We start from the raw sequence: 26,455 nt of genomic DNA, 5'->3' as shown, positions 1-26,455 counted from the left end.
GAGCGGTTCTGTCAACCAGTCAGAAGCAGGAACTTTGGTTCCGCACTTTGGGTCAGCCACTCAGTCGCTGGCTGTAAGGCCAGGCGAGGCTGACGTCAGGTAAGGGGGCGTGGATAAGGCCGTCTTCTTTCGCGTCGCCTTAATTTGAGCCAATGGCAGGCAGGAAGCGTCTAGTGAGTGACGTAATGACAGCCCAATGGAGGCTGGGGGCGGGCCTCAGAGCTACTATGCGGGTTGCGGGGCCTGGGGGCCGGGCGGCTGTTTCCTGTCCTGGTGCATGGTGGTCGGACGAAGGAATTGTTGGAAAATTTTCTCGGAGGTTCGTATATAAATGTGTTTTTACCCAGTGTGCATTATTCTCCGCCCGGCCGCCGCCCTCAGCGCGGCGGCGCGGGCCCGCTTGGGCCCGGGCTCTGGCTCCGGCTGCTCAGCCTCCATCTCAGGCCTTGCCGATCCTACGGCCGGTCGCGGTAGTTGCGTCTGGGCAGAAGCGGAGTTTATTAATAACCCGCGGCCGCCACTCTGGGGCGGCGGAGCTTTTCTCTCTGAGGACGTAAACCACCCCCCCCTCCCCCCAGGCTCGTCGGGTAGCGCCCCGCCTGTTCCCCTCAGGGGACCGCCGAGGGGAGGGAGTGAAAGAGGGGAGGGTGGAGCCCTCGGGAGCCTGGCGGCGCTTCTCGGCTTGACCTCCGCGCGGAGCGAGTCCCCAGGCGCCGCCGCGGCGAAGCTCCTCTGGCTGAGACGCTGGGCCCTGGTCTGCACCAGGCCCCGGTTGGGGCGCCGGCGGCAGAACTGGCCGAGGGCCCGATTGGGTTCCCGCCTGCAGATCGCCCCCAGTATTTCCTCCCGCTCCGACCATGCACACATTTCTTGTTTCCCTAACTTGGGAAAAAAAAAAAAATTGGGGTCGTTGAGCCTAATATCGAATATTGGAAATTACTGATTTTATCATTCTGTTTTCTCGATTTTGGTGAAAAGTGAACGAATCCTTCGTTGCTTTGTAACATTTATTGTGGAACGTCCATCAGTATTCTCTCCCCTTTTGCTCTTTGTAACATTGTTTACTCATTAAAGAAGTTAAGTAAAAAGTGATAAAAGGATTGCCAAACTGATGATAAGTTTAAGATCAGTTTAAGCTTTTGGAAGTGTGTCTGTAGTCAGCTGGTATAATCTAGTGGACATGTGAAAAACTGTAATTTCGAGGTTGTCGCCTTTGTCCTGAATCTTACTAGAAGCTGTAAGCGTCCAGTAGTTTTGCTGTAGTTAACAAAAATCTGTGCAATATTTAATATTTTCCCTTGCTGATGGCATAGTTCCAGTTCGTTATTACGTGTTTAGTAAGAGACTTAGGTAATGAAATCATCCAAAAGTTAGTAAGAGACTTAGGTAATGAAATCATCCAAAAGTTTCGGTAAGATAGTAACGAATTTTACCCAAGTGTATTTTGATTACTTTGGAAATTATTTAATGTACAAATACTTTGCCTATTTTTTCCATAGCCACCTTTTAGTTTTTAAAAGTAACAACTTTATTGATAGAATATACAGACCTTTACAATTCACCCCGTTAAAGAATGCAATTAGGTAGGTTTAATGTTTTCACGGAGTTGTGCAACCATTACTAAAATTTTAAAACAGGTTCATCACCCCCCAAGAAACTCGGTACCCACTAAGTTTCTCCCGATTTCCCCATAACACAGCTCCTTCACCAACCACTAATCTACAAGTTTGTCTGTTCCCAGTGTTTCATAAAAATGGAATCACACAGTATGTGGGCTCTAGTGACTGGCTTCTTTGACTTAGCATGTTTGCAAGATTCATTCATGTTAGAGCATGTATGAGTACTTCATTTCTTTTTATTGCCAAATATTTCATTGCATGCACATAATACCTTTTATTTATCCGTTCATCTGTTCATGTGGACTTTCAGGTTGCTTCTATCTTGGCTATTATGCATAATGCTGCTATAAACAATCACATATATTTATTATTTATCTATTCATTTGGCTCCTCTGGGTCTTAGTTGTGGCATGTGGAATCTTTTAGTTACATCATGAATGTGTGGAATTGATTTCTCTGACCAGGGATCTAACTAGGGCCCCCATCATTGTGGGTGTGGAGTCTTAGCCAGTGGACCACCAGGAAGTCCCCTCTGCTGTTAGTTTAGTTGTTATTAAATATTTATAATGTAGGTACAGTTTATGATTACACATGAGAACTTTCTGAGTCCTGATGTTCTTATCATTACTTAATTTTGAAGTTCTTATATAGTTCTTGTTTTTATATATGTGTTATTTATTTGGCTGCCCTGGGCCTTCGTTTCAGCATGTGGGATCTAGTTTCCCCATCAGGAATCAAACCCAGGGTCCCTGCGTTGGGAACTCAGAGTCAGCCTCTCTACCACTAGGGCAGCCCTTGTTTTTATTTTTAATTTGAGATTTTACCCAGTTCTTAGTCTTTTTGCACTTGGCTTTATTTCAGGACATAGTGATTGTTTAAAGAGTTGAGTTGTTTCATTGCTGATTTCTATGCTTAATTTGCATTTTAAGGATAGCTTTTGTAAGACAGTGTATTGTACTATCAAAATGATTTTGTTTTTAAGATGGATCTATACTGAAAATCTCCCTCCCTCTCAGAGAAATAAAAAGTCTAGTTTCCAATAAATTTAATCCTATTTTAAAACTGTGCCACCATGGGAACTCTGTACTCTGTGGAAATAACTTATCCATTAATGTGTAGACACAGGCCTTTTAACTCCAAACTACATTTTTTTGTACTTAAAATACCACTTTATGGAAATTCCCCGGTGGTCCAGTGATTAGGACTTGGTACGCCAGGGGGCCTGAGTTCAATTCTTGGTTCGCGGAACTAAGATTCCATATGTGGCAGCTCTGCCAAAATAAATAAGTAAATATATATTTTTTAAAGTCAATTATTTTAAATCACCCTTAGAAATTATTTTTTGTCTTCTTTTTGAGGGAAAAAACTTTCATAAGGATAAGGAAATTTTTTTCTCTTTTTAAATTGAAGTATAGTTGATTTACATTTTATTTGTTTAGGGCATATAACAGTGATTCAGCATTTTTATAGATTGAAATTTTTTATTTTTAGCTTTAAAAAATTTTTTTAATGGAGGAACCTTGAAAACATTATTTAAGTGAAAGAAGACAGTCACGAAAGACCATATGCTATGATTCCATTTATGTGAAGTGTCCAGAATAAGCAAATCTGTAGAAATAGAAAGTAGATTGGTGGTTACCTATGGGTTTGGGAAGGGGGAGATAGGCTTTTCTTTTGCTGGTGATAAAAATATTCTGAATTCAGGTTGTGATAATATTTGTACACTCTATACTTAAGGTCATTGACTTGTACACCTTAAATGGATAAATTTTATGGTGTGCGAATTGTATCTTAGTAAAGGTATTTTCAAAAAGTAAAATTATGAACAAGAGGAAAGTTTCTCTTGAATAACACATCTCTGAAACTTTTTCTTGTTTTTTCCTCCTCTGGCAATACCACTTGACGGAAATTCCCTAGCAGTCCAGTAGTTAGGACTCAGTTCTTTCACTGCCTGGGAGCCTGAGTTCAGTCCCTGGTCAGGGAACTAAGATCCTGCATGTAGTAGGTGAAAATAGTGAATAAGACAGACATTCAGCTTCTCGTTTAGCTTTAAACTACTGATAAGCAGCTTAGTCACTCAGTCATGTCCAACTCTTTGGGACCCTCATGGACTGTAACCCGCCAGGCTCCTCTGTCAATGGGGATTCTCCAAGCAAGAATACTGGGGTACTTTGCCATGCCCAGGGATGGAACCCAGGTCTCCCACGTTGCAAGTGGATTCTTTACTCTCTGAGCCACCAGGGAAGCTCATTAATAGCAAACATACATGTAATGCCACGTGCTCTTAAAAGCGATTTTTATTTGCAGTACCTCTGTGAAGTACCTGCCTTACAGATAGAGAACTGTGGCACAGTGTGCTTAAGTAACTTGCCCAAGGTCACATAGATAATGTGTGGTCAATGAGAGTGTGAAGCAGTCTGGCTCAGGAGTCCTTATTCTTAAGTATAATCCTATATACCATGTCTTGTAAGTATTCCTTCCTGGGTATAACGCATACTTTCTAGTCTATCAATAGGTGAATTCTCCTTAGATACTATTGTATGTTTTAGTAACTGGTTGCTATAAATATGGGCTTCTCTGGTGGCTCAGTGGTAAAGTATCCGCCTGCAGTGCAGAAAACCCAGGTACGGTCTGTGGGTCAGGAAGATCCCCTGGAGGAGAGCATAGATGGCAGCCCACTCCAGTATTCTTGCCTGGAGAATCCCATAGAGAAGCCTGGCAGGCTGCAGTCCATAGGGTCACAAAGAGTCAAATGTGACTGAAGCTATTGAGCACGCGTGCACATGCTCTAAATACACTGCTTCTACTCTGGAGAAAAACAGGTCAAGTATACTGTGGTAAGTGTTATGGTAAGGGTATAGACACAGTGTCTTGGGAAATACAGGTGAAGCATTCAGACCCAGTTTGGGGAGTTGAGATAAAACTTTCCAGTGGAATCTGAAGAATTTAGCCAAGTAAAGAGAGAAGGCAGAGAAGGCAATGGCAACCCACTCCAGTACTCTTGCCTGGAAAATCCCATGGACGGAGGAGCCTGGTAGGCTGCAGTCCATGGTGTTGCTAAGAGTCAGAAACGACTGAGCGACTTCACTTTCACTTTTCACTTTTATGCATTGGAGAAGGAAATGGCAGTCCACTCCAGTGTTCTTGCCTGGAGAATCCCAGGGACAGGGAAGCCTGGCGGGTTTCTGTGTATGGGGTTGCACGGAGTTGGACACGACTGAAGCGATTTAGCAGCAGCAAACAGAGAAGGAAGAGTATCCTTGAGAGAATGAATGGCAGTGTTCAGAGCCCAGATGCAAGAGACATCTTGGGCCGGAGTGGCTCATGTAGAGAGTCAAATGGTTAGAAGGTGATTTTACCATTTATGTTGTGAAGTTAAGGACATCATTTAACCTGAGTTTCACTTTCTTCATTTGTAAAACTGTGATTAAATGATACTTAATTCATAGGATTACTAGAAGGATTAAATGAATTAGTAGTAATGCCTGGCACATAGTATTTTGGAAGGATAAGTTGTCATTATTAAAATTTTTAATTATTTACATCTTAATATTATTAAATGATACTGCTGCTGCTGCTAAGTCGCTTCAGTCGTGTCCGACTCTGTGCGACCCCATAGACGGCAGCCCACCAGGCTCCCCTGTCTCTGGGATTCTCCAGGCAAGAACACTGGAGTGGGTTGCAATTTCCTTCTCCAAGGCAGGAAAGTGAAAAGTGAAAGTGAAGTCGCTCAGTCGTTTCAGACTCTTAGCGACCCCATGGACTGCAGCCTACCAGGCTCCCCCGTCCATGGTATTTTCCAGGCAAGAGTACTGGAGTGGGGTGCCATTGCCTTCTCTGATTAAATGATTCTAGTATCGTTAACTACTAGAATTTTAATCAGTGTTGCTGGAATGTAGAATGTGAGATTGTGCTAGAATAAGACTGGAGGATAGAGTGACCAACTTGTCTTGATGTGCTGAAAGTGTTAGTTGTTCAGTCATGCCAGTTTGTGGGTGGTTTTTCTGTGTTTAGAACCATGGAGAAAAATAGTTACCTTAGAAAGGAGCAAAATGAGAACAAAGTAGGATATGCCTGTGTATACACACGTAAGCACATTTAAGAGATTGAGTTCACACCAGTACCTCCAATTCCAGCTCATTCCACAGAGCTCTTTCTTTTCTTCCCTTATTCCATATTTGCATTTCCCTTCTTCCTTAACGAGAGCTCTGGCTTCCACTAGCGTTTACACATTTATTCAATGCTCAGTCTTTTATTATGTCTAAAATAGTTTCCAAGTTGTTTTGCCTTTGAAAGTGTTAGTCACTCAGTTGTGTCTGATTCTTGTGACCCCATGGACTGTAGCCCAAAGGCTCCTCTGTCCCTGAAAGTCTCCAGGCAAGAATACTGGAGTGAGTAGCCATTCCCTTCTCCAGGGGATCTTCCCAACCCAAGGATGGAACCTGGGTCTCCTGCATTGCAGGCAGATTCTTTACTGTCTTGAGTTACCAGAGAAGCCCTTGCCCAAAACTATTCCAATTTGTTTTCCCTTTTAATTATTTATTCTTCTATATACATATATATATATATATTTTTTTTTTAATTGAAGTGTAGTTGACTTACAGTGTTTCAGGTGCACAGCAAGGTGATTCAGTTATACAAATATACATATATTATTTTTGAAATTATTTTCCACCATAGGGCATTACATGATATTGACTATGGGTCCCTATGCTATGCAGTAAACCTTTGTTGCGTATCTATTTTTTAATTAGAAATCTAGTATTCTATTCATAAGTCAAACAAATGGAATAAAAATGTCATATTTTTTTAGTTAGGCAAAAATGCGTACATTTTAAAAAATATAAAGTATACATATATATATATATATGTATACAAAAGCTTTTCTACTATACTTGATAAAGACTTGAGAAAGAACATCAAAAAAGAGATGGAGAACATAAACTAAATGGAAACACTGAAGATGAAATATAAAAAGTGAAACAAACTAGATAAAAGTAAAAGTCCATCATGTAGTCCAGTTTTTAAATATGACTGCTCATTAGAAACATGGCGCTATGGAGGTAAAAGCAATACCTGAGCATTTGTATTTTTCAAGAAATTTCAAGATAATTCTGATATGTAGCTGGATTTTAAAAAGTGATTACAGATTTTTCTGTTAGGTCCTAGTTTTGGTGACATGGTAAGTAGAAGTGCATATATGCACATGTTTTCATCCACCCAGCTAGTCTATGTCTTTTGGCTGGTGCATTTACTCTATTTATATTTAAGGTTATATTATGATCCTGTTAACTGTTTTCTTAATTATTTGGGGTTTATTTTCTGTAGGTCTTTTCCTTCATTTTTGTTTCCTGCCTAGAGAAGTTCCTTTAGCATTTTTTGGATAGCTGGTTTGGTACTGCTGAATTCTCTTAACTTTTGCTTGTCTGGGAACTTTTGATTTCTCTATCAAATGTGAAGGAGAGTCTTTCTGGGTAGAGTATTCTTGGTTGTAGGTTCTTCCCTTTCATCACTTTAAATATATCATGCCATTCCCTTCTGGCTAGTAGAGTTCTGTTGAGAAATCAGCTGATAGCCTGATGGGAATTCCCTTGTATGTTATTTGTTGTTTTTCCTTTGTTGTTTTTAATATTTTATCTCTGTCGTTAATTTTTGTCAGTTTGATTACTGTGTGTCTCTGTGTGTTCCTCCTTGGGTTTATCCTTCCTGGGATACTCTGTGCTTCTGGACTTGGTTGACTATTTCCTTTCCCATGTTCGGAAAGTTTTCAGCTGCTGCTGCTAAGTTGCTTCAGTTGTGTCTGACTCTGTGCGACCCCATAGACGGCAGCCCACCAGGCTCCCCTGTCCCTGGGATTCTCCAGGCAAGAACACTGGAGTGGGTTGCCATGTCCTTTTCCAATGAATGAAAGTGAAAAGTGAAAGTGAAGTTGCCCAGTCGTGTCCGACTCTTAGCGACCCTATGGACTGCAGCCTACCAGGCTCCTCCATCCATGGAATTTTCCAGGCAAGACTACTGTAGTGGGTTGCCATTCCCTTCTCCAGGAGATCTTCCCAACCCAGGGATTGAACCCTGGTCTCCTGCATTGTAGGCAGAGGCTTTACTGTCTGAGCCACCAGGGAAGTCGTCTTCTGGGATCCCTGTAATGCAAATGTTGGTGTGTTTAATGTTGTACCAGAAGTCTCTTAAGCTGTCTTCATTTCTTTTCATTCTTTTTTCTATATTCTGTTCTGTGGCAGTGATTTCCACGGTTCTGTCCTCCAGTTCACTTACCCATTCTTCTGCCTCAGTTATTCTGCTATTGATTCCTTCTAGTGTATTATTCGGGAGAAGGCAATGGCACCCCACTCCAGTACCCTTGCCTGGAAAATCCCATGGATGGAGGAGCCTGGTAGGCTGCAGTCCATGGGGTCGCTAATAGTGGGACACGACTGAGCGACTTCATTTTCACTTTTCACTTTGATGCATTGGAGAAGGAAATGGCAACCCACTCCAGTGTTCTTGCCTGGAGAATCCCAGAGACAAGGGAGCCTGCTGGGCTGCTGTCCATGGGGTCGCACAGAGTTAGACACGACTGAGGTGACTTAGCAGCAGCAGCAGCAGTGTATTATTCATCTCTGTTTATTCTTTAGTTCTTCTAGATCTTTGGTAAACATTTCTTGCATCTTCTCAATCTTTGCCTCCATTCTTTTCCCAATATCCTGGATCATCTTCACTATCATTAGTCTGAATTCTTTGTCTGGAAGGTGCGTGTCTCCACCTCATTTAGTTATTCTTCTGGGATTTTTTTCTTGTCCCTTCATCTGGGATATAACTTGCTGCTTTTGCATCGTGATTAACTTTCTGTAATAATAGGTTTTGTTATAGCTGCTGTGAGACTGTGCTTCTTCTTGCTTCTTCTGTCTGCCCTCTGATGGATGAGGCTAAGAGGTTTATGTCAGCTTCTTGATGAATGGGAAAAACTGGGTCTTGCTCTGGTGGACAGGGCCTTGCTCAGAAAAGCTTTAATCAAATTATCTGCTGATGGGTGGAGTTGCACTCTATCCCTGGTAGTTGTTTGGCTTGAGGCGATCCAGCCCTGGGGTTTGTGGGCTCTATGGTAGACTTAATGGTGAACTCCAAGAGGCTTTATGCCAAGCGGGACCTTCCAGTGCCCCCGTCCCTGTGGCGAGCCCCTGCCGATCCATGCTTCTACAGGAGACCCTCCAACACTAGCAGGTGGTTTTGGTTCAGTCTCCTGTGTGGCCACTGCTCCTCTCCTCTGGGTCTTGGTGCACACAAGATTTTGTTTGTGCCTTCCAAGCTTGGAGTCTCTGTTTCTCTCAGTCCTCTGGAAGGCCTATAATCAAATCCTGCTGGCCCTCAAGGCCAGATTCCATGGAGATTTCCAGTCCCTTTGTTGGATCCCCAGGCTGGGAAACCTGATGTGGGGTTCAGAACCTTCACAACAGTGCGAGAACTTCCTTGGTATTACTGGTCTCCAGTCTGTGGATCACCACCTGGTGGGTATGGGATTTGATTTTATCGTGATTGTGCCCCTCCTACCATATCACTGTGGCTTCTTTGTCTTTGGATGTGGAGTATCTTTTTGGTGGGTTCCAGCGTCCTCCTGTTGATGGTTGTTCAACAGCTGGTTGCAGTTTTGGTGCTCTCACAGGAGAGATGAGCACACACCTTCTACTCCACTGTCTTGAACTGGAAACTATCCCAATTTTAAAACAAATTCCCCCCAGAGAAATAAAACAGAAATGAAAGTTCCATGACCTGGGAAGTTTGTCAGTGTTGGGCAAACCAGGATGATTGTATGAGAGAAGTTAGTAGAACCCCAATCATGCATGGTATTTGGACTTTATGGGTAAGTGGGAAAGTTTTGAAGGTTTTTATGACAGAGAAATGCTCTGATTGGATTTGAAAGCACTTGGACTGTGCTGTGGAGATCAGGTTGGAGGAGGGTAAAAGTGGATTTCAGGAGGCTGATGTAATAACCCAAGTGGTGATGGTGTCCTGAATTAAGACCATCTAATAATAGAAGTGAATGCATTTGACAGATATTTAGGAGGTAAAGTGATCATTTTTCGTGATTGGAGATTAAGGGGGATTGGACTACTGGGTAGTGATTGCATTTATCATTGAGGTAGAAAATACAAAAGTAGAATTTTATGGCAAACTGTTTTGAGATGGAGGTGGCTGTGGACCATGAATGTTATCAAGGCCAATAAGCAGCTAGATAAATAAATCAGGAGCCATTAAGGGGAAAGACTTGATAGTTTTAGAAAGCTTGTACATTCTAGAGATCTTTGAAACCATGGGAATGGATATGATATTCCAAAAGGAAAAGTGCATAAAATGAAAAAACAAATGAGGATGCAAACTTGCAGGTTCTCAACATTTAGGAATACATTGGAGAAATGGAAAAGGATTGGCTAGGAAGTTGGAGGAAACCAAGAACATGTAGATGTCGTAGATGCCAAGGCAAGGGAATATTCTAAGAAAGAGATAAAGGTCAGTGGTATCAAAGACAGAAAAGTATCCATCACACTGTTTTTTAATGTTTAAATATCAATATTATAATGTCTGGTCATTTAAAAAAACTTTTTGAAAATTTGGGGTATAATCATCTATGTTCAATTTGATGAGTTTTGGCAGTTGTATACATCCAGATGATCATTACTCAAAAGAAGATAATAGAACATATCCATCACCACAGAAAATTCCCTTGTTCCCCTTTCCAATCAGTCCCCTAACTTTGCAATCACATTTTATTCTAACATTGTAGATTAATTTTGGTGTTCTTGGAAGTTATATTAATGGAATAATACAATATGTACTGCTCTGTGTCTATCTTACTTCTCTCAGCATAATAATTTTGAGATTCATCACTATTACTGTTATACACTGTTATTTATGTGTATATAGTTTGTGATACCAAAGAATGCTCAAACTACCGCACAGTTGCACTCATCTCACAGTAGTAAAGCAATGCTCAAAATTCTCCAAGCCAGGCTTCAGCAATACGTGAACTGTGAACTTCCAGATGTTCAAGCTGGTTTTAGAAAAGGCAGAGGAACCAGAGATCAAATTGCCAACATCCCCTGGATCATCAAAAAAGCAAGAGAGTTCCAGAAAAACATCTATTTCTGCTTTATTGACTATGCCTAAGCCTTTGACTGTGTGGATCACAATAAACTGTGGAAAATTCTTCAAGAGATGGGAATACCAGATCACCTGACTTGCCTCTTGAGAAACCTATATGCAGGTCAGGAAGCAACAGTTAGAACTGGACATGGAACAACAGACTGGTTCCAAATAGGAAAAGGAGTATGTCAAGGCTGTATATTGTCACCCTGCTTATTTAATTTCTATGCAGAGTACATCATGAGAAACGCTGGGCTGGAAGAAACACAAACTGGAATCAAGACTGCCGGGAGAAATATTAACAACCTCAGATATGCAGATGACACCACCCTCATGGCAGAAAGTGAAGAGGAGCTAAAAAGCCTCTTGATGAAAGTAAAAGAGGAGAGTGAAAGAGTTGGCTTAAAGCTCAACATTCAGAAAACTTAAGATCATGGCATCTGGTCCCATCACTTCATGGGAAATAGATGGGGAAACAGTGGAAACAGTGTCAGACTTTATTTTTGGGGACTCCAAGGTCACTGCAGATGGTGATTGCAGCCATGAAATTAAAAGACACTTACTCCTTGGAAGGAAAGTTATGATCAACCTAGATAGCATATTCAAAAGCAGAGACATTACTTTGCCAACAAAGGTCAGTCTAGTCAAGGCTATGGTTTTTCCAGTGGTCATGTATGGATGTGAGAGTTGGACTGTGAAGAAAGCTGAGCGCAGAAGAATTGATGCTTTTGAACTGTGGTGTTGGAGAAGACTCTTGAGAGTCCCTTGGACTGCAAGGAGATCCAACCAGTCCATCCTAAAGGAGATCAGTCCTGGGTGTACATTGGAAGGACTGATGCTGAAGCTGAAACTCCAATACTTTGGCCACCCCATGGGAAGAGTTGACTCATTGGAAAAGACTCTGATGCTGGGAGGGATTGGGGGCAGGAGGAGAAGGGGACGACAGAAGATGGGATGGCTGGATGGCATCACTGACTTGATGGACGTGAGTCTGAGTGAACTCCAGGAGTTGGTGATGGACAGGGAGGCCTGGCGTGCTGCGATTCATGGGGTCGCAAAGGGTCAGACTTGACTGAGGGACTGAACTGAACTGATAGTTTGTTTCTCTTTATTGCTAGGTAATAATCTATTGTATGAATTTATCACAACTTTTTTTTTTCCCCACAACTTTTTTTTTTAATCGTTTCTTTTATTTGAGTTCATTCCAGCTTGGAACTATTATGAATGAAGCTGCTATGGACATTCTTGTATAAGTCTCTTTGTGGATGAATATTTTCATTTCTCATTCATGCCTAGAAATGGCCATTGAACTTCATGTTAAAATGGAGATCAGTGAGCAACCAGAGAGTTTCCATTCTTAGGGACAGAAATCAGATGGATGGCAGTGGGAAATTAGGAAGCATTGTTAGTAACAACTGTTAAGGAAATCTAGCTGTGATAGGAAAGAGAGAACAAGTAGCTGAGTCAGAGGTGAGTTTTTTGTTTTGTTTTGTTTTTTTGTTGTGTTTTTAAGTTATTGATGGGAAGAAACGGGGAGAGAGGGAAATTGTTTACAGAAGAGGTCCATGAAATCCCTGTGGAGGAAAGACAAATGAAATGCAGAGTACAGGTTGAAGAATTGGCCTTACCTTATAGGAAAGTAGTATGGTAGGAGAGAAGGAAGAAACATGCAGAAATGCAGTGAAGGGAGGGTTATTGGCAGATAACTCCTTTGATGACTTATTTTCTGTGAGAGCTGATTAATTGAAGTCCTGAAGGAGACAGAGTGGGGGGATAGCAGAAGAGGGGGTGAAGTTGAGACAAATGGAAAATATTTAAATAGTTGCCACGAGGAAACAAAGAAATGTAAGTTTTCGGGACAGGTTTGGGGATTCAGAAGAGGCTGGAAGAGCCCAAGAACTTTTATGTCGCTTCAGGACTATTCCATCAAATAAGTTTTTAGATCTGAAAAATGCCTTGTAAATATGAGACCTATGCAAAGTTATTTCTGACTAGAGGTGTGTTTACTATTTATGTTTAGTGTCTTAGTCCGTGTACTTTTTGTACAAAGGACCTATTTTGTTGCAGTTGTATGTCAGGAATGCTCTGTAATTTTCATAATTGTCTCACAATGTTTTGCTTCCCTTACTTATGACAAGATGAGCAATTTGGATAATAAAATATTAACATAAACTGTTTCGGAGAGGGTGGTGGCACCCCACTCCAGTACTCTTGCCTAGAAAATCCCATGGACGGAGGAGCCTGGTAGGCTGCAGTCCATGGGGTCGCAAAGGGTCAGACACGACTGAGTGACTTCACTTTCACTTTTCACTCTCATGCATTGGAAAGGGAGATGGCAACCCACTCCAGTGTTCTTGCCTGGAGAATCTCAGGGATGGAGGAGCTTGATGGGCTGCCGTCTATGGGGTCGCACAGAGTTGGACACGACTGAAGCGACTTAGCAGCAGTGTTTATCTTGAGGGAAATAAAATACAATGCATGATCACAGTCAGAAGTGGAGTTTGAATATATCAGAACCTCTCTCCTGCTACTTACACTTCCTCAAACTCCGTAGACTCTGTGCAGGCAGGCCAGGGCATGCTTAGTAAACTGAACTATGCAGGAATGCCCTTATCAAGCTCTGCTGTTAGTACCGCATTGTTGAGGTTTGAGAGAGATTTTTTTTTAGGTTCTTTTTCATATCAGTGGTTCAGTTAAGAGCAGACCATCGCCAACATTGACGTTTCTGATGACTAGACCTAGATGTCCATTTCTAAATTCTTGTCTCTGTTCTCACAGCTTTTTCTCACACATATTTTAGTTTTACTTCTCCAGGCCTCATCTCAGCTTCCTGCCAGTCTGTTGTAAATCTTTCATTTCTGAATGTTCTTGGAACTTCGTAAAGCCTTCCATTTCAACATTTTACCCACCCACTAGGATATCCTACTTCTTTAAAATTGGTAGTATAAGCTCTGTCCCTCCATTTTACCCTTTAGCATTCTGTACAGCCTATGAAAACTACCTCATTTATTAGCACGTTCTAACTACTCTGTGCTTAACTGAATTACATTGCATCCACGGAACATGCTTACTCCCTGGGTATATTAATATTTAAATAAAACTGAAGAGATTTAAAAACAGTTTTTCACAAAGGTTAATCAAAGCAGTGTAACTGAATCAGCAAACTACAAAGTTACAGAATAGCCTACTATTTTTATGTTGCTATACTAAGAGATTCCTCATTCCAGGGTAGGAGATGTCATAAAATGGAGCACAAATGACCACGCTTAAATGAAGAAGCACTTTGTATATTAGTGAGTTCATAAGGAAAATTTGTAATTGAGACCAGGTAATAGAAAGGCGGGACTTCTCTGGTAAGTGTGTAGGTGGAACCAGCCTGAGGTTAGAACTGGAGTTTGACAATTTCTGAAGGTCTGGTTTTTGTTAGTTAGATCAGTCGCTCAGTCGTGTCTGACTCTTAGTGAACCCATGGACTGCAGCACACCAGGCCTCCCTGGTCCATTGCCAACTCCCAGAGTTTACTCAAACTCATGTCCATTGAGTTGGTGATGCCATCCAACCATCTTATCCTCTGTCATCCCCTTCTCCTCCTGCCTTCAATCTTTCCCAGCATCAGGGTCTTTTCAAATGAGTCTGGTTTCTGTAGCTTCATGCAAAAAGTCTTTAGGATTTGTTAGTCTAGATTTCTTTTTGTATCATTTCTTACTACGATAAAGATTACTTGTAGTTGAAGTCCTTACTCTTACACCTGAACCATTAGATTTATATTTTCATAATAATTCATGATAATAATTGTATCTCACAATTTACACCAAATTTGAGATATCTAAGGGCTTCAAATTTTAAAATATTGGTCTGATGTAGACTGAGACCACTGAGGAAACTCTGATTCTTTTTTTTTTAGGGGATGAAGTCAGCTAGTATTTAATTACTAATTTTCTTTAATGTGGGAAGCATGATTCTCTTTATTTTTTTATTTTTGGTTGTACTGGGTCTTCGTTGTTATGAGGGCTTTTCTCTAGTTGCAGTGAGTGGGGCTGCTCTCCAGTTGCATTGTGTGGCTTCTCATTGCGGTGGCTTCTCTTGTTGTGGAGCGTGGGCTCTAGGGAGCTTGGGCTTCAGCAGCTGTGGTACGTGGCTCAGTAGTTGTGGCTCCCGGGCTCTAGAGCACAGGCTCAGTAGTTGTGGTGCCCAGGCTTAGTTGCTCTACCACATGTGGGATCTTCCCAGACCAGAGATCAAACCCTTGTCCCATGCACTGGCAGACAGATTCTTAACAACTGCACCACCAGAGAAGTTCCTGAGAGTCTGTTTTTAATCCCTTTGGATATATGCCCAGAAGTGGGATTGCTTGATCATATGGTAAAATTCTATTTGTAATTTTTTGAGGAATCTCCATACTGTTTTTATTTTGTTTTGATTTGTTTGGCCGTGCCACTCAGCTTGTGGAGTAACAGTCTTTTTTGTTTGTTGTTGTTGTTTTTATCTTATTTCATTATTATTATTATTTTTTTGTGGAGTGGCAATCTCAGTTGCCTGACCAGGGATTGAACCTGTGCCTTTGGCAGTGAAAGCAAAGTGTCCCAACCACTGGACTGCTAGGGAATTTCTTCTATACTGTTTTCAATAGCAGCTGCTAGTAGTAAAGAATCTGCCTGCCATTGCAGGAGATGCCAGAAACTTGGGTTTGATTCCTGGGTCGGGAAGATCCCCTGGAGTAGGAAATGGCAGTCTACCCCAGTATTCTTGCCTGGAGAATCCCATGGACAAAGGAGCCTGGCAGGCTACAGTCTATAGGGTCACAAAGAGTCGGACACAACTGAAGAGACTGAGCATGTGTGCACATACTATATATACACTGCTTCTACTCTGGAGAAAAACAGGTAATTAAAGTACACTGTGATAAGTGTTATGATAAGTGCGTGACTGAGCATTCGTCCGTGCACCATTCTACATTCCCACCAAAGTGCTGCTGCTGCTAAGTCACTCAGTCGTGTCCGACTCTGCGACCCCATGGACTGTAGCCCACCAGGCTCCTCCATCCATGGGATTTTCCAGGCAGAAGTACTGGAGTGGGGTGCTATTGCCTTCTCCATACCAACAGTGCATAATGGTTCTAATTTCTTCATGTCCTTGCCAACACTTACCTTGTGTTTTGGTAATAGACATTCTCACAGTTGTGAGGTGATATCTAATCATGGTTTTGATTTGCCTTTCCTCGATGATTAGTGATATTGAGCATATTTTCATCTTTGTTGGCCATTTATCTTCTTTGAAGAAATTTCTATTAAGTCCTTTGTCCAATGTTTATTTGGGTTATTGTTTTTTGATGTTGAGTTGTAGAAATTCTTTATTCTGGATATAACATTTGCTGCACTTCGTAAATGTATTTTATTTTCTTTTCTTATGGTAATATTGATCATCATCTTCCAGAAAGGCAGGAACCTATTACTTTACGTATGTCTTCCTTTGAGATTCCTGTTGTGCCCCATCACAGCCTCCCTGTGTCTGATTTTGGTCCATGTTTCATTATTAAAGCACAGTAAATTGCCTGCTTTTCACAAGGTGGCTCTTTCTGAAGATATCGTGTGTATCTCACATGCTTGTGTGTGCGTGCTCAGTTGTGCCCAACTCTTTGCAACCTTGCCAGGCTCCTCTGTCCATGGGATTTCCTGGGCAAGAATACTGAAGTGGGTTGCCATTTTATTCCCCAGGGAATCTTCCCAACCTAGGGATCAAGCCTGCATCTCCTGCATTGGTAAGTGGATTCTTTACCACCGAGCCACCTGGGAAGCCCTTCTCACATGCTTATTTACACACTATCTGAAAATGTTGATGCACAATCATGACATGAATGTGAATATGGTGTGAGTAACTATAGAGTTTTTAACTCTAGCTTATTTCATTTATTCACTATCATATTTTCCCCTACTTGATCATTTTCTAACAAAGGGCAGTAGTTGTATCACGGAGTCTTTTTGAGAATAAGATGGGCTGTGACCTGACATCACTTATTATCTCTGGCAGTTGTAGTGCACATTTGATCTCTTCTGAATCCCTTACCACCAAGTGTATTTGCCAGCAATTTGTGTCCAGGAATCAGCTGACTCTTCATCTTTGAGTTAATGTAGATTTTTTTCAATTAGGATAGAAACTATAGGTGCTGAAGCCTTCCTAAAGAAATGTAACACTTGACCAGCTTTCAGACAAGAAAGGACTTTATCAGTTACCTGTTGATGTAGTAATTTGGAGATTTATAAATAATTGAAAAGGACAAATGCTTGAGTTATGGTCAAACGGACATTTTTTGATATTATGACCCGAATTAACTTGTAATCTGCCTTTTTCAAAATTCACTTTCTAGATGTATACTGTAAAAATCATGCAGTACTTACTACATTTTTATAGGTGCTTTCCCTTCCATTTCCTTGTCTTATTTCTGTTGTATAGTGACTGTACTTGTTCTGAAAATGAGCCTGTCCCAGTCTTAAACTCAGGGAGCAGAGTACCATTATTACTTTGAGGCTTCTCTGTTAGTCCTTAGAAGTAGCAAGGAAATAATTGAAGTTTCCATTTGCTTTATAAACAGATATAGATTATAAATACTTCAGGAATCCCTGAGAAGTCAGCCCTTGACTGGCTTTTTGTGAGTCTAAACCATAGTCTTTGGCTTTAATCCAAAGAAGGTGCAGTTTATAGTGTTTATAAAATGAAAATCTTCTAGTCCTAAACATAAATATAATTGTAAAATATTACTAATGTTTGTATATTTCCCTTTTAAATATTGACAGCTGAAATTAGATCTTTAGACCTGAAAAGTTCCTCGTGAGATGCTCTGGTCCAGTTCCCTGGCTTAAGGCAGCTAAATTATCCCAACTTCTGTTAGAGACAACTCAAGGCCCACAGAAGTTATGAGACCTGGAGGTGGGAAAAGGGAGACGGGGTTATGGTGAAGATTGGTTAAAGGGCCATTCGTGCATCCATTTATTCAGCACCTATTGTGTGCTATGTGCCAGGGACTTTGTAGGCACTTTAGTCAGCAGAGAGCAGATAACAGTCCCTGTCCATTCTAGTAGAGGGAGAAATAGATAAGAAACAAAATAAGTAAATCATGTAGTGTCCATTTATTAGTACTGTGCGGAAGTATAAAGGAAGGGAGAAGGATAGAGTGTATCATCATTGAGGGTTGGTGATACAGTTTGCAGTGAGGTAAATAAGGAAGCTCTCATTGAGGTGCTGTTGAACAAAGACTGGAAGAAGACGAGAGTAATAATGAAGATACCAGGAAGACTGTTTCAAGCAGAAGGAACATCAAATGTAAAGGTCCTGAGGCAGCAGAGCATCCACTATGTTAGAGGGAAAGCAAGGGCACCAGCGTGGCTGAAATGGAATGAGTGAGATGTAGAGCAGTAGAAAATAGGGGCAAGACCATTGGCCTCACAGGCGAGCATAAGGACTTTTGGCTTTACTTTGATGAGAAATCATCAGAGAGTTTTGAGAAGAGAGACAAGATCTAACTTTTCTCTTCAAAAAGGGCAGTCTGATTGCCGTGTTGATAGGAGACTGTGAAGGAGGTCACAGTAGAAGCAGGGAGACCAATTACTATGCTGTTGCAGTAACATCTCAGGGTAAGAGATGGTAGTGGCTTGGATCAGGGAGGTAATGGTGAAGCTTGTGAGAAGTGGCCAGATTCAGGATAGATTTCTGAAGATTGTCAACAGAATGGACTCAGTACATTCATGGATTCTAAGGGGGAGTATTCAACATGTTAAACCCAAAGAATGTTGGGTTTTACAGGAATTTTAGACATGGTACAGAACTGATGGGCAAGACTTGTCAGTGTGTTCAGTAATTTTCTGATGAATTATTAAAAGCATGCTCTGGACTTTCGGCTAATACTCTTACCCTGCATATTAAGTGAAATTTCAGCTTATTTCAAAACACTCTTTAACTTCCTTAGCAGTTTTTTATAGTTCATAAATATTCTCTGTAGATTTTATTTCGTAAATACATTGTTTTTTGTTCTTAATACCTGCATTTTTCTTCAAGGTAGAAAATGTTGTTAGCCCAGATAAATCGAGATTCTCAGGGAATGACAGAGTTTCCTGGAGGAGGAATGGAGGCTCAACATGTTACCCTGTGTCTGACAGAGGCAGTAACTGTGGCAGGTGAGCAGTTTTATTTGAAGGGATCATGTGGGTTTGGAAATATTTATCTTAAGGGAAAATGGAAACTCACAACTGTGATTACTTTGTTCCTCCTCCCTTAGCTAAAGGCAACACAAAGCTAAGCCTTTTTATGAGCATTTTTACCTTGGTGTGGATGGTGGGTACAGTAGGGTTAGAAATATTTTTTTGTAAATGCTTTAAGAAAGTCCACTTGAGTCTAAGTTAAGCAATCTGCCTTTTGATTAATTTTTACTTAAAAACTTAAACAGCATGCACATATGATAGTTATTTAAAGAAAATAACTTTCGTTTTGTAATAGATGGTGACAATTTAGAAAACATGGAAGGTGTAAGCCTACAAGCAGTCACACTTGCAGATGGTTCTACTGCTTATATACAGCACAATTCTAAAGGTATGTGCTTCATATACAGCCCCTTGGTTATTACCAGCAATTCATAACCTCAGAGTTGGAATACCTAGCAGTTATACTTTTTCCTAACCCCTCCTAAAGACACTTATATTGCATGTGGTAATTTTAAGTCATTTCAATTTAACTTAAATTTTGTTTTGATAATTTGAGGAAACCTTTTGAGATATTTGGAACATACTCTATCAGAAGCAGTGAGGAAAGGGAGAGGGTTAGTGTCATTGACCTATTATCAGTAAGACCTTTATCACTTTAAATTACTATTTAATGTTTTTACAAAATATGCATAAAATAGACATTTGGTTTTGCTTTTATAACATTGTTTCTAAATCAGTGTTTACTTTGTGCCAAGAAATAGCCTAGTTCTCAAATTTCTTGTTTTTATGGAAACCTGCTGAGCATATATGTATGCATAGTCAAGGGACTTGTAGCCCCCAAAGATAAGAATGACAACTAGCCTTGCATGCACTGATATATCTCTCTGTCTTCCCAGTTTCAGCTTTGCTGTGGTCAGGGTCCCTATTCCTAAGTGGCTCTGAAAGGTATATGGAGGTTTGACTCATGTCGCTTGCTATGATGAGCCACTCTTCCTCTTGAACTAATTGAAAGTTGGAGGGAAGGAAGGATGGCTGAGGGAGGCTTTTCTGCTTTCTGTAGGATCACTGGATGTGTTATTGAATTGCCTCAGAACATTGAGGGAAGAAGCAAGATGAACATGATCTTAAGTAGTGTATGTTTTTATAGTTGATATCATTTTGAAATTGTATGAAGTTGAAATTTTTTGCTTGTGCTAATTTATTGGCTTAAATCTTTTGTTTCTAGATGGAAAACTCATAGATGGTCAGGTCATTCAGTTGGAGGATGGTTCTGCTGCCTATGTTCAACATGTACCCATACCTAAAACTAGTAAGTATTTGATACTCTCCTTCCTGATTCTCATACTTCAGTATTTTCTGCCTCCAGCTGCCTCTTACTACTTTAACTTGGTCCTGATCTCTAGTCTTCCTTCTGAAAGGAGAGATGGGTAGATGTCAAAGAGAGGATCTAAAGACTATTTTAACTTGAGACTTTCTCTCAGACATAATAGAAAAGAAGTTACTAGACTGTACTCTGGAGATAAATGGGCAACAGTTTTAAGTGAATATTTCTATTAGTTGAGCTAAATCCTACATGTCTTCTTATTTTCTTCTTTTTTATCCCTTCTTTCAATTCTCCTTTTCCCCTGGTATATACTTCTCAGGTATTGTAAATATCTTTTTACCTTTAAACACTTATTCAGAGCAGCTTTGCTGAAATTATTTATATTCAAGTATCCTTAAAGCAAGCGTAGGTTTGTATGATGTATTTAACGGTTTATTGACTCTGTTGCTGCTGAACTATCAGCATATACTTGGATAACGTGGGATCTAAATGTAAGCATTGTTTTTGAGCAGGGGACAGTTTGCGTTTAGAGGATGGGCAAGCAGTACAGTTAGAAGATGGAACGACAGCATTTATTCACCATACCTCCAAAGGTAAATTAGCTCTGAACATTTGAATAAAACAAGGGAGAAGTGGGGTGTGGGAAAAATAAGACCTTTATTTAGTTGCTGAAATGGTGTTATGTAAAAGAAGAATTCTTCTCTCAAATATAAGATGGCAGATTTTGGCACAATCTAATATAACTCTCATAATGGTCCAGTAGCAGTTTGGATTAGCAAAAACCCTGATTCCTAGAAAGACTTCAAATAGAGGCTGCTTTTAAAATATGAAATTAAAACACTTGAAAGCTAAATTGTGGATTTTTTTTCCTTTTAAATGTACTGTCTTTAGCAAGGTCCTTTGCCCCTTGGGTTGGTCCTTAAAACTAAATAAAAATTTTAAAATTATCTAAAGTAAATATGGCAAAATGTTCATGAGTATTAACTTTCTGTAGGGGAGACCAGAGGATTGAGGTGAAATGCATAGGAGCAATGAGCACAGCTCTGCAGCCAGACTATCTGGGTTCCAGTCTGGATCTGCTGTCTTTTAGTTGTGTGCCCTTGAGCAAATTATTTACCCTTCTTGTACTTCAGTTTCATCATCTGAAATGAAAATTATAATATATACCCCCATCATAGGGTAGTTGTAAGGACAAAATATACAAACATCTAAAGCACTTGGAACAATATTTGTCACCAAGTAAATGCTCAATAAATATTAGTTATTGTCATTATTTTATAAAATATTTTATTATAGAATGATTGTAAATGTTTTAAAAACTGTTTAGTTGTGAAATCAACGAAAGAAACTTTTAAAAATTTAGAATATTTTAATTTGTAAGTAAATTTATTAAAGTTGAGGAAAAGTAAACTCTGACTTTTTTTTTCTTTAGCAGTGGAAGTTGATCACAGGTAATTGGTTAGATTTATTATTTAACAATGCTGTGTGCATCTTGGAATGGTTATTTAGAGGGAAAAAAACATGGAGTCATACTGACAAGTTCAGATCCTAGTTTCTCTGCATAATGCTTTTAACTGTTAATTGTTATTTTTTTATTTCCTGGGTCTTAAGAAAGTATCTTTACTTCCTCAAGCCTCAGTTTGCCATTTGTACAATAGGGTGATAAGTATACCCACCTTAGAGAATAATTGTGAAGATTGAGTGAAATACACACATAAAGCACATGGGCCCTGCTCATAGTAGCTGCTCAATAAAACTTCATTCCCTGCTTCCTTTAAACATGTAATTGTTTATCACACTACCTTTAATTTAATGCCATTCTCTTCCACTCCCTCAGATAGTTATGACCAGAGTGCATTACAGGCAGTTCAGTTGGAAGATGGCACCACAGCTTACATCCACCATGCAGTGCAAGTCCCACAGTCTGACACCATCTTGGCAATTCAAGCTGATGGGACAGTGGCAGGTCTGCACACTGGGGATGCCGCCATTGACCCCGACACCATCAGTGCTTTGGAACAGTACGCAGCAAAGGTATAGCATTTTACGATGTCAAGAACATCCCAGGTAGAGCTTCTTTTGTTGTTGTTCAGTCACTAAGTCATGTCCAACTCTGCAACCCCATGGACTGCAGCACATCAGGCTTCGCTGTCCTTCACCATCTGGAGTTTGCTCAAATTCACGTCCATTGAGTCGGTGATGCCATCCAACCATTTCATCCTCTGTTGCCCCCTTCTCCTCCTGCCCTCAATTTTTCCCAGCATCGGGATCTTTTCCAGTCAGTCGACTCTTCATATCAGTTGGTCAAAGTACTGGAGCTTCAGCTTCTTTATCTTTCTTTAAAAGAAAAAAAATAAGAAACTAGAAATCTCAAAGTCAAAATGAGACAGCATCAAAGAGAAGGTCAGCATTTATCCTAAAAGAAATGAAGGGTAGAAAGAAATATTTGAATAAAAATAAAGGAATGAAGTAAGAGCTTATAGAAGGGAAGTGGGTAGCAGGTAATTCATACACAAAAAAATCCAAGGATGAATGCCATAAAAGAAACAATGAGGTATATAGATGGAATTGCTTATGAATTATGAAGTAGACATTAGAGATTGGAAAAGGTGAAGAAACATCTTAAGTTTTACATCAGAAGGGCTGTGATTTCTCCCTGCATTGAAATTATATCATTTATATAGTTTAAAAGCCCCCCCTAATTTTTATCATGAAAATTTTCAAACATACGCAAAAATAAATAAGAATCCCCATGTACTTATCTCCCAGCCTAAACAGTTATCAATATGTAAAAATTTTTTTAACTTTATTTTATTCTTATAGGTGTCCATTGATGGAAGTGAAGGTGTAACAGGTTCAGGAATAATTGGAGAAAATGAGCAAGAGAAAAAAATGCAGGTGTGTAAGGCTACTTTTTTATATTTGAATCTCTTTCTCTCAGCATGTCTGGATCCTTCTAGGGATGAAAGCAAGAATTGGGAACTTACTACCTCTTTAGGGAAATTTTTACCAGTGAAGAAAAACAGTGTGCCTTCAGCAGCAGCTTTCTCCAGCTACCTCAGGTCTCAGAATTCATGATCTGGTTGAAAGTGGCACTAAAGAAGTAGAAATATCACAGAAATCCAGATGAAGCCTGTGTTCTGGAGTCCAAGGCAGTTTTGGAGACCAGGTGGTCTTCTGTCTGCCCCACCCATGGCAGTCTGTGAATCCTTTTTCTGGGCTTTCACCCTTACTGTGATTAAACTTTGCTACTTTGGTTGTTATGTCTTTTTGTTTCTTTTGCTTATAATTGATTCCTTCAGTACTTCCCTTTTCAACTTCTAGAGAGAGGGTCCAGCCTAGCTAATTATCATTGTTCCTTCTGGTCAAAGCTGTTTCTACCTCTTCTACCATATACCTTCCTGGGCTGCAGATGGCTACGGGTCAGCTGCCCTTGATTCAGATGCTCACCTTGGGTCCAGTCATTGGCTGTCCCTTAACAAGCTAATAGCCTAGAGCAGCAGTCAGTGCCTCCACAAGTACTGTAGTTAAGTACAGAGTAGTCACAGAAGCATTTTGGAAGCCCTACTGAACTGAACAAGTCAAAATTCAAGATTAGGTTTTGAATTTATGTGAAAACATAAATGTATTTGTTTGAGGGTAGGTGTTTGTGTGAGTGGGCGTTCTTGGAGTTTATATAATCATTGTAGTGTATTCTTGCTTTAATGCTGCTCCTTTTTGTTCTTAGCGATTAGTTCTAATGTTCTGTTGACTGTTTCTTCATAGCAGATTTTTTTTTTCATTCTTCCAAGAGTTTTTATCGTATTTAATTCCTAAAGTTATTGCTTCAGGACCACACTTGTTAAAAATTTACTTATTTATTTTTGGTTGCTCTGGGTCTTCATTGCTGCACTTGGGCTTTCACAAGTTGCAGTGAGCGGGGCCTACTCTGTCGCGGTGCACAGGCTTCTCATTGTGGTGGCTTCTTCTGTTGCGGAACACGGGCTCAAGGTGATTGGGCTTCGGGAGTTGCAGCATGTGGGCTTCAGTAGTAACGTCACAGGCTCAGTAGTTGTGAGGGCCACACTTTTTAACTTGAGCATGTTGTTGCTACTGACCATGGGAAATGTAGCTAGTCACAACTGGCATGTGCTATGAGTCTAAAATAATGCCAGATTTCAAAGACTTCTAATGAAAAAAGAATGTAAAATATCTCTTATAATGTCTCCTATTGACAACATGTTGAAATGATAGTATTTTGGATATATTAGATACAATAATTACTAAAATTAATTTCACCTATTTTCACTTTTAAATGTAGTTACTAGAACATTTTAAATTATATATTTGGTTTGTAGTTGTGACTCATATGTCTGTTAAGAGCTGAACAAGAAGTTTCTGAATCTTCCATCCTCTAAAATAATTGTGTCCCATAGTTGAGGTTGAGGGCCAAGTACATGGTATTAAAAGGTCAAAATGTCCTATAGCCACTCTGCCAGAGTTGCTTAAGAGGTTGTAACTCTGTGCCTGGCTGAACTTTAAAAAGGTCTGTACCTAACACAATAAATTTTTTTTTATAGCCTTGTTTTAAAGCTTTAGTTTTTTTTTAAATTGTGATGTTTATAGTGTAGAGCTTTTTCTTTCACCTATAGCGTAAGCATACTTGTGCTGCTGAGCTGACCTCTTACTTGAAATCAGATTTCATAGGACAGCAAAGACCTAGAGTATTAAAAGCATGTACCCTCAAGGGAAGGTGATTTTGCCCCTGGGGGACGTTTGGCAGTGTCTGAAGACAGTTTTGGTTGTTACAGGTATTGGGCATCTGCTGGGTAGATGTCCTGCAAGGCATAGGACAGCCCACCTCAATAAAGAATTGTTCTATTCACAGTGTCAGTAGAACTCCATGTGAAAACACTCATCTATTTAAAGATGTCCACGTGTTCAGTTGTAAGAACTGTAAGGATGATGGGATGTATGTGTTTTGAGGAGGCTGTAACTGTTGTGATTACCCTCATGATGCACCACCCTTAGTTAAGCAGAAAACAGTATGGTATTAAAGTAGCATGTGATTTGTAAAAAAAAAAAAAAGTCTGAGTCAAGCTTCCATCCAGCTGTGTAGTAGCTGTGTGACTGTGAGCAAATGACTTAATTTTTTTGTATCTGAGATTTCTTATTAGCTAAATGAGAATAATAGCCTTTGTTTTACTCATCTCATAGGGTTGCTGCTGCTGAGTCACCTCAGTTGTGTCCGACTCGGTGTGACCCCATAGACGGCAGCCCACCAGGCTCCCCCGTCCCTGGGATTCTCCAGGCAAGAACACTGGAGTGGGTTGCCATTTCCTTCTCCAATGCATGAAAGTGAAAAATGAAAGTGAAGTTGCTCAGTCATGACCGACTCCTAGTGACCCCATGGACTGCAGCCTACCAGGCTCCTCTGTCCATGGGATTTTTCAGGCAAGAGTACTGGAGTGGGGTGCCATTGCCTTCTCCGAGTTTCATTTGATTAGTATTTTAGGTAATACATAAGAAGATAATTTGTATATGTGTAAGCATTATACAACATTGTTGATGCCTTTACATGTTCTATAAGAACCCAAGGCCCTTGTTCATGGTTTCCATTAGTTTTGACTTCATTAAAAACCAGTTTTATTTATATTGGAGATCAAAGTCCTTTGGCTTGACAACTTTTTGTTTGTTTTAAGCCACACCATGGAATTTGTGGAATCTTAGTTCCCTACCAGGGATTGAACCCAGGGCCCCTGCAGTGAGAGAGCCAAATCCTAACCACTAGACTGCCAGGAAATTCCCTGACTTGGCGGTTTTAATCAATCAAAGCTCTAATAACTAGTTAACACAAAAGGCCCATCAATCTAGCTCTTGAAAAAAAGAGATACGTTGTCAGAAGAATGTATCTTATAAGAAACTAAGAATTGGAACTGCTGAACAGCTATACTTCACAGGAATCAGAGTTGCAAAGGAATCAGGACTGGAGGCTGATGTCAGTCCTCCTTTTTCCTTCTTCTGCCCTCTTCCATGGCATCTCTGCTCCCTTCTTTTCTCTGCAGACAGGCTTCCTCTGCATCTTCATTGAGTGTGCATTTGGTTTCACCATAGCCATGCTTTCTCAGGTTTACTGCCCACAAGCAAGTCAAGATTTCCCTGGAGAATTTGTGGACTCAGCTTGACTTTTTAAGCCAGGCCATGTA

At 40.3% G+C, this 26,455-nt stretch overlaps 1 protein-coding gene across 4 annotated transcripts in view; it reads left to right on the top strand.

Annotated features, from left to right (window-relative positions):
- Nucleotides 1–220: 220 nt before the first annotated feature.
- Nucleotides 221–26,455, top strand: part of ZNF143 (zinc finger protein 143) — a 67,151-nt gene continuing 40,916 nt past the window's right edge. The window contains exons 1-8 of one of the 4 annotated variants that reach the window (XM_061440830.1): nucleotides 273–319; nucleotides 16,469–16,512; nucleotides 18,804–18,922; nucleotides 19,242–19,334; nucleotides 20,172–20,255; nucleotides 20,780–20,863; nucleotides 22,108–22,304; nucleotides 23,094–23,168. In XM_061440830.1, coding sequence (XP_061296814.1) covers nucleotides 18,811–18,922; nucleotides 19,242–19,334; nucleotides 20,172–20,255; nucleotides 20,780–20,863; nucleotides 22,108–22,304; nucleotides 23,094–23,168 — 645 coding nt within the window. In that variant the 5' untranslated portion in view covers nucleotides 273–319; nucleotides 16,469–16,512; nucleotides 18,804–18,810. Of the gene's footprint in view, nucleotides 320–16,468; nucleotides 16,513–18,803; nucleotides 18,923–19,241; nucleotides 19,335–20,171; nucleotides 20,256–20,779; nucleotides 20,864–22,107; nucleotides 22,305–23,093; nucleotides 23,169–26,455 lie in introns of all 4 variants that reach the window. The other 3 variants (XM_061440828.1, XM_061440827.1, XM_061440829.1) reach the window with 3 other exon arrangements.

The sequence above is a fragment of the Bos javanicus genome, chromosome 15 (assembly GCF_032452875.1).
Source record: "Bos javanicus breed banteng chromosome 15, ARS-OSU_banteng_1.0, whole genome shotgun sequence".
Classification (NCBI taxonomy): domain Eukaryota; kingdom Metazoa; phylum Chordata; class Mammalia; order Artiodactyla; family Bovidae; genus Bos; species Bos javanicus.
Note: the sequence above shows the minus strand (reverse complement) of the source record. Positions and strands in the feature narration are given on the sequence as shown.